General features: G+C 42.6%; 1 protein-coding gene across 2 annotated transcripts in view; it reads left to right on the forward strand.

The window, feature by feature from the left end:
- Nucleotides 1-7,189, forward strand: part of RTN1 (reticulon 1) — a 120,536-nt gene extending 113,347 nt beyond the window's left edge. For both annotated transcript variants that reach the window (XM_017831760.1, XM_017831761.1), the window contains 6 exons: nt 2,160-2,367; nt 3,186-3,324; nt 4,205-4,274; nt 4,660-4,706; nt 4,797-4,855; nt 6,358-7,189. In XM_017831760.1, coding sequence (XP_017687249.1) covers nt 2,160-2,367; nt 3,186-3,324; nt 4,205-4,274; nt 4,660-4,706; nt 4,797-4,855; nt 6,358-6,400 — 566 coding nt within the window. In that variant the 3' untranslated portion in view covers nt 6,401-7,189. The remainder of the gene's footprint in view (nt 1-2,159; nt 2,368-3,185; nt 3,325-4,204; nt 4,275-4,659; nt 4,707-4,796; nt 4,856-6,357) is intronic.
- Nucleotides 7,190-8,002: the final 813 nt, after the last annotated feature.

An 8,002-nucleotide genomic window follows, 5' to 3' on the forward strand; every position in this document is an offset into this window, starting at 1 on the left:
CCCCAGAACTGTGTCATTTGGCCTCTGTCCATCTCGCTCTGACCCTTTCCTTGCCTGATACAGCTTAATAAATACCCCAGTCCTTCCATGGCAGGAACTAAACAACTTTCAGGATATATGCACACCTGGTCAAGTCTGTCTTGAGTAACTCAGGATCTTCCTTTTTGAGGGGAACGAGAAAATGCAGTTTGGCCTCTCTCTGCATGAGGATACAGCCCACTGCCTGTCTGCAGGAGGATGAGTTGGAAGATCAGAGGTTTAGTTGCTCATTTTGGGTCTTATCATTAATTGGGATTGACTCAGGGAACTCTACTGGAGTGAGTTTTGTATTTTTTGGCTCAGCTCTCATTTCTTTGCCTCTCTGCTGCCTGTGTCCCAGGGAGTGTTTTCCACTTGTAGGTGGCCTTTTTCTGTCATCAGCAGATGATGTGCCATGTACAGCATCCTGAGCTAGCTCACCTGTGCTTATTTAATTTAAAGTGGAGGTTTTGTGTGATAGAAAGTTTAAGTATCCATGCCCCGGGGCTTCTGCAAGAAGGAGACCTGGGCATATATCTGGAAAGACTCCAGCCTAGTCCCTGTTCCGTGAAGTCAGCACACAGGATCCCAAAACATGCACCAAGGTCCCTTGTCCCGTGGCTTCCTGCAGCCCATAGATCTGGTCATGTGTGCTCATGATCACGGGTCTTGTGCTGAATGTTGGCACTTAAAAATAGTAAAAGGTTATTATATAGTGTATGTTGATGGAGAACATAGCAGGATGGGAATGTTACATGAAGAGAAAAGAGCTCAGTAATACAACAGCAATTTTTGCATTCGAGCCCATCACTTTGAAAAGCAACACTTATACATGTAACATTAATGAGTAATATACCTCATTGACTCAAGGCAAACAAGGCATGGTGACTCAGTTTTTGGAGATTAGATGATAAGAACTACTAGGCTGGATTAATTTTGTTTCTTTTTGTATCCGTGACTTTTTTTTTTATTATTTTGTACAGATTGCAATTTTCCTGAATTTACTTTTTGTTTGGAATGATTTGAAAAGAGGCATCTCTGAAATCTGTTTGGCTGGTGGTGTGTTCAAGCTGTTCATGAGGATTTGTGCAGTGTGTGAAATTAAAGCTGTTTTGTTTAGATTGTCATGAGCATGTTCTTTGGCTGGATAAAAAGTCCTCTCAGGAAAAAAGCTGTCGGTAGAAAATAAATTCAGTTCACCTTTCTGGACTAGATATTCCACAGTCCTTTCATAAAACTTTGCTTTTATAGTGTCTGTTCCTGATGGTAAGATTTTTTGCTGGAGAGGTTGAAGTAAACTATACAAAATGTGTGAAAAACCCTGTAAAAATTAACTGCTTTACAAATGTAAAATTACATTAGTTGAAAATGGTTTTATGCACTTGTTTTGTTCTAAACAGTACCCCCCATGGAACAACTTTCCCCCATGGAAAGTTACATAACAAGCAGAAAGCATTTTTGTTTTTAATGTTTCTGTGATGGTTGCAATAGATTAGCAAGAGAGGTTTATTCTGTATTTTAAGGCCTCATCTGAAAAATTCTTTCTTACACATGTGACTATTAAGCAGTGGTAAAACCAGGAGTCTTCTCCTTTCTCAAAACTTAGGAAATAACAAAATTATATTATCAGAACTTTGAATGGGAAAGTGGTTTATTGTAGCTAGTCCCAAACTTTCTCATTCATTTGTCAACAACCAAAATTGGAAGATGTTTTGATCAAGCATTTGGCATTCGGACTTGTGGCAAAAAAACAATCCGGAGTTCCCAGACTAAGTAAGGTAGGTTGAAGTCTTCCATACAGCCCTAGCAACAACACAAACCCCAGCTTGCTCTTGCCTTGCTGCTGCAAGAGACCCACCCACCGTGCTGCGGTTGGAGATACTCATCCATCTTATCTAACCCAGGCACAGGCGCAAGGAAAACAAGGATTTCAAGTAGGTCATTGGTCGTAATTTCCTCAGTGCGTCGCACGGGTCATCTTGCTGCTTCTGTTGGGGAGTTCCCGTTGGTGCTGAAGTGAGCGGGAGCATCTCTCCTCCCTTCACCCCCCTGCAAGCACTCCGAGCGTCGCAGTGGCCGCGGTGGCCGCCCTCGATGCCCTTCCAGCTCCCGCCTTTAACGTATTGGTCTTCTCTCCGCAGCTATCGACCTGTTGTACTGGCGCGACATCAAGCAGACAGGGATCGTGTTCGGCAGCCTCCTGTTGCTGCTCTTCTCCCTGACCCAGTTCAGCGTCGTCAGTGTCGTGGCCTACCTGGCCCTGGCCGGCCTCTCGGCCACCATTAGCTTCAGAATCTACAAATCGGTCCTACAGGCTGTGCAGAAGACGGACGAGGGCCACCCCTTCAAGTGAGTGCTCTGCTGTCGTGGCCCAGAGGCTGTGTGTCTTTACAAATGATCCATTCCCAGTGGCAAATTGCATTTCCGTAGCTGCCGCTTTTCTGCTGGATAAAATTCTCTTCTTGCTCACAAAACGGGAAATAATAAAATATTTTCTGTAGTTCGGTGTCTCGAGAGATGTGAGGCTGTGTTGGCTCAGATCTGTGAGAGAAAAAGAAAAAAAAGACAACGCAAAAATCGTTGTCCTCTAAGACGTGGGATTTTTTTCCTCTGAAATTCAAAAGTTCCAGAAAATTTTAAGGAAACAGAGAAAAAGGGGTTTATTAGAGCTAATGATAATGCAGTATCTCTGCAAGCAGGAGGAGTATTGTTTCTGGGCAGAATCTGTGGGGCACAGAGGGGAAACTACCTGTATCTTTTCTGCAGCAACCCCTTACCTAGGTGATGGTGCCAGTGCCAATGCTGGTGTACTCTCCACACTCCACAGGGCCTGGGGGTTTGCTCCAAGAGAACAAGTGATCCATTCTCCTCTGCTGTGCCAACTACTTGGTAAACCAGGTCAGGGAACTAGTGTGGTTTTAAAAAACACACACTGAAAAGAAAGTCTGGTTGGGGTGCTGCCTCTTCCTGCTTCACTTGGGTCAGTTCTGAGCTGCAACTCATGAGTGTAGCTCAAAGAGCACAGAAATTTGTGAGGAAACCCCCCAGACAGGATTTGTATCCCCTTTTGGGTGCACTAAAGAGACAAATCCCATCAAGACCAGACTCTGCTTGGGGGGAGGGGGTGAACCTGCCTGGGTTTGTAACCGGACCTGTGTTTCTGGCAGAGCCTACTTGGAGATGGAGATGAATCTTTCACAGGACCAGATCCAGAAATACACAGATTGTCTCCAGCTATACGTCAACAGCACAGTCAAAGAGCTGAGGAGACTCTTTCTCGTTCAGGACCTCGTGGACTCTTTAAAAGTAGGATTGCTTTTAATATTTTTAACCCCTCTCTAAAGGATCAGTCTCCATTTCAAAGAGTTGCTTCCCGTGTTGACATGGTTGTCATGAAACCTAGTTTTGTGTAGCTCTGGATATAAAAGTTGCTCTCCTTTTTGATTTAAAAACTGCTTGTTTCCAGCACTTTAGAGGTTTGGGTCTCTGCATTTGAATGTATTGATGTGTAATACAGGATTTATAAATGTGCAGAACCAGCTTAGCTCCACCACAGCTCTGGAAGCTTCTCTGCATTATGCTTTCTGTTACTTTGCCACAAAATGGTGTTTCCCTCTGTTAATCTGTATTTCCTCTACCTGTGGCATTTTCTACTATGAAGGAAGGTCTTTTTTCACTCCCTGCTGAAATAATTATTGATTTTCAGCCTTACACCCAGGCAGGTGTTCGTCAGAGCGAAAGGAAGATCGTTAAGAGAGCAGACGTGGGTTAGGCTCCTAAATTAGTAAAAACTTTTAGGAAAATATACCCATCTCTCAGCATCAAGGGTTTTCAGTCCCTGAAATTATCACTTTTGGGGCTGTGCTTAACCTGTGTGGGATGACTCCTGCCATCATAAAAACTGGATGCAGAAATCTGTCTGTGCCATTCTCAGTGCAGAGTCCTACATGCATGCAATTAAGCCCTAAATATACGTGAAAATCAGCTAAAAGGGTAAGAAGCAGTGATCAGAATGGAGAATGGGGTTTATACACCCAGAAAAACTGCCTAGTTCCTAATGTGCCTTATTTAACAACTCCCTTCCACATTAAAAAAGGCTAATGTACTGTTATATTAGCTAGTTAAGCAATCTAATTCCTTCTTATGCCGACACTGGAGGTGATGTAATGATCCATCTTCAATTTAGTTTGCAGTACTAATGTGGCTGCTGACTTACGTGGGAGCCCTCTTCAATGGCCTGACTCTTCTGATAATGGGTAAAAATCAACATTTCTTTTAAAATCCACTTTTAACTTGAACTCCCTCATGATTTTGGCTTAGACAAAACAGCCTATCCTCGGCGTGCCTCCCCCACAGTTAAACCATCAACATTTATTTGCCTTCCCAGTAAATATTCATTATCCCGTTACGCTGTCCCTCCTGCCAGAGCTATTTTGCAGTTTATGGCTTTGCAGCTACTAGTCCCAGAGCAATGGGAAATTCCATATTTGGGAGGTTTCAGCAAAGTGCATTTTTGATGCAGAGATCCCTGGTGGATCAGCTGACCAAGTGGCACGATGCGTGTTTGTCACTGAAGTAGGTCTCTTCTCTGGAGGAATCTGGTCTGCAGGAATATAACAGTGTGCTCTTTTTCTCCCTCAGCTGTGGTGTCTATGTTTACTCTCCCCGTTGTATATGACAAGTACCAGGTAGGCCTGTCCTCTCGCTGCAGTTCGGGTGTCTGGGTGGTTCTGCCTTGTTGTTGCCTGCTTGACTTGGTGTCCTTTTGCTCCTTGCAGGCACAGATTGATCAATACTTGGGACTCGTGCGGACCCACATGAACACTGTCGTGGCAAAGTGAGTCCAGCAACAGACTTGGCCAGAACTCTTGCTGTGAGGTCGTGGTGCACTGGGGGTGGCTGAGACCTGGGTGTCAGCCAGGGAACACCGTGTCCTATCAGTGATGTCCTCCCCGGATCCTGGAATGTGAGAGGCTGTGGGAGGGCAGACCCCTGTAGGAACACAGCCCTCCTCAGCTGAGTGCAGACTAAGGCAGAGCTGTGACCCTACATTCTTCTCTTCCTTCTCCTGCCATTTGGGGGAACTGTGGAAGAGGAGCCCAACCAGGGACTGATGTTAATGTATGAACTCCATACATATGTACGTACGTGGCCAGGACAAACAGGAAGGAATGGGTTAATTCCCTTCCCCACTGACCAGTCTAAGCCTGGGTTTTTGCATTCAGGGAGTTAATAATACCATTAGTGAACAAAGTGGGAATTAGAGCACCACGCTGTTCAGCAAGAAAATACCTGGAAGCACCATCATCTTTAGTGTTTCAAACCCCTGTGGAATGGATGGAGCACCTGGATGAAATTTTTGATGCAGTCTGCTCTAGTTCCCAATGCATTGCCTTTACCAAAAGCTTTTGTGGGATCCCCAAGGGCACAGGGAGAGTCTAAGCATTGCTCTCAAAACTTGAGAATTACTGAAGCAGGATGGCTGGTCTGGAAGGTAGATCCATAGATCTCAGCAGTTTTTATCCATGGCTTTGCAAAAGCTGGATGCATAACAGGTACTCAGTGGAAGGTTACAAAATGGTGAGGTACAGAGAGCAAGTGACTCACGAGGAGCTGCTGAGGAAAATGGGGTTATTTAGCTTGGCAAGAAGGGAGATAGGGAGTGATTTCATAGCAGCCTCTAAGTACTTGAAGGGAAGTTACTAGATGAGACAGCCAGACTCTTCTTAGCAGTGGCAGATGTTGCTTATAACAAGGAGCAACAACATAAATCCAGTTTAGGAGGTTGATGTTGAACATTACGAGAAATTTTTTTCACTAGGAGATTAGGACTGGAGCAGACTACACAGGGAGGAGCCAAAACCTCCTGCCTTGGAGGTTTTCAAGACAAAGACGTGGCCAGCATGATTTAGCATTGGCAATAGTTCTGCCTCATGTAAGAAGCTGAGTCAAAGATTTTCAGGGTCTCTTTGTAGCAAACATTTCTATTGTTCTGCAAAATCCCTAGCCTTGGGCAGGACTAAAAGTTTGTTCTGAAAATTTTCTTTTTAGACTTCATTCCTGGCTTCCAATAGACAATAGACCATGGAGGAATAATGAAGGGGGGGGGGAGAAGATCACTGAGAAAATCCCATGGTTACATGGACCACCAAAAACCAGGCCTGCAAGAACACCTAGATGGGCATCATTTCTTTTTCTTATTACACTTTAGTCCACCTGTTGAGACAACACACTGAAATTGAGCTAGAGGTTAACCCTGAATGAGAATCCAAGTGGGGGTCCACTGGGATGGGATAACTGCCTCACCATATAATCCTTCTTTTTCTACTTTATTTCTAGGATTCAAGCTAAAATCCCAGGTGCTAAGAGAAAGGCAGAGTAAAGCAGATGTCAAGAATTCGTCGACCACAGTAGTAAAAAATGGGGAAATCTGGAGTGAAACAGCTCTGTTCTTACACTTTACTGCAAATTTATCATTCTTTTTTTTTTCTCAACACCATAATCTTAGAAACATAAAACTCAGAAGCAGTGCTTTTCCCCTGCTGCTTCTGCACTTAGAATATTTGCAATCACTTGTGTCAAGCACTAAAAGTATAGTAAAGAGAAAAGTGTACTAGATGTGGTTTTTTGTGTTGCTTATAAAGTGCATGATGGTGAGAGCCTAAATAATATTGACCTTTTTATTTTTATTTTTTTTTTTAGTGTTTTTCCTTCTTCTATTGGCATTGCTTCTATAACTTTTAATGTTACATGTGGCTAGGGGCTTTCCTGCTTAGCGCACTTGATGCAATAGTTAAAATTGCTTCTACGTCACTGGGTTGCTGGTTGGATTCATCTTTATTAACTATATAGAATTGTAGACTGATGTTTTAGTGTTTTCCAGCACAAATAAAATAAACAGTAATCGGTACTTATGGTAATCAGTTTTGTATAACTCAAAAAAAAAAAAAGAAAAAAAAAGAAAAGAAAACAAGACCCAGTACTTTTGTCGTAAAGGATTGACAGGCTGATTTACATGTATGGTAACTGGAAAGTTCCAGCATGTTCAATTTATTACGATTTGTATTACATTCTCTGTAGTTCCTAATGGACTTAATTATGGACTCTGAATATTTGCACTTATGTACTTGATACCGAATGCAGAAATAAATGTTACTAAATGTAAAAAGTTCTCACTCTTGTTGCCACTGGGTTTATCTTGATTTTTGCAAACTGGACACATACTCTGCAAAAAGGAGCATTTTCTCTCTCTCTCTCTCTCTCTCTCTCTCTCTTTTTCTCTCTCTCTCTCCCCCCTGGACATCTGCACACACTCCCTGACCACAATGGTGCAGTCCAACAAGTAGTACATGCATAGTAGTATGTAGCTCATCTCATATTTTCACGTTCTCGATGAGTACAGCAATAAAAGAAGGATCTTAGCACATATTTTGGGCTTTTCTGGTGTAGAAAATATCAGAATAAATGTCTCCTCCTCCGTTTGCAGGTTGTGCAAATCATGAGCAGCACACTATGGAGGCATCAGCACAATGCAAAGGACTTTTCAGTTTCCTTATCACCAGGTTACTCTCTTATCCAAAGCTGTTTTTTGAAATCTGCTTTAAACTGTGGAATCAATACCGAATCCAGAGGCTGGGAACTGAAATAAACATTTACTCTTGTTCAAAGGTGAAGGTTTTTAAAAATCAGCGTTTGCTGTTCGAGAACCATCAGATGAGAGAAATAGATGTTGAGCATTATCCAAAGTGCTTCAAAACAAACAGTTGGTTAAATGTTTGGTTTGTCCATTTGTGGAACACACCTGTGGATTTTTTTTTTTTTGCATAATAATGCAAACATCAAAATATTTTCAGCCGAATCACCGTTTATCTCTTTTTTCTATCACAAAAGTTTTTATGCAGAACTTTTTTTTCCTACAAAAAACTAGATCTTTGAACACTTAAACCCAACTTTTTGAATTTCAAGTCTCCTTAGATTTGTTCAT

This window comes from Lepidothrix coronata, unplaced genomic scaffold (genome assembly GCF_001604755.1).
Source record: "Lepidothrix coronata isolate B3197 unplaced genomic scaffold, Lepidothrix_coronata-1.0 Scaffold196, whole genome shotgun sequence".
In the NCBI taxonomy this organism is placed as follows: Eukaryota; Metazoa; Chordata; class Aves; order Passeriformes; family Pipridae; genus Lepidothrix; species Lepidothrix coronata.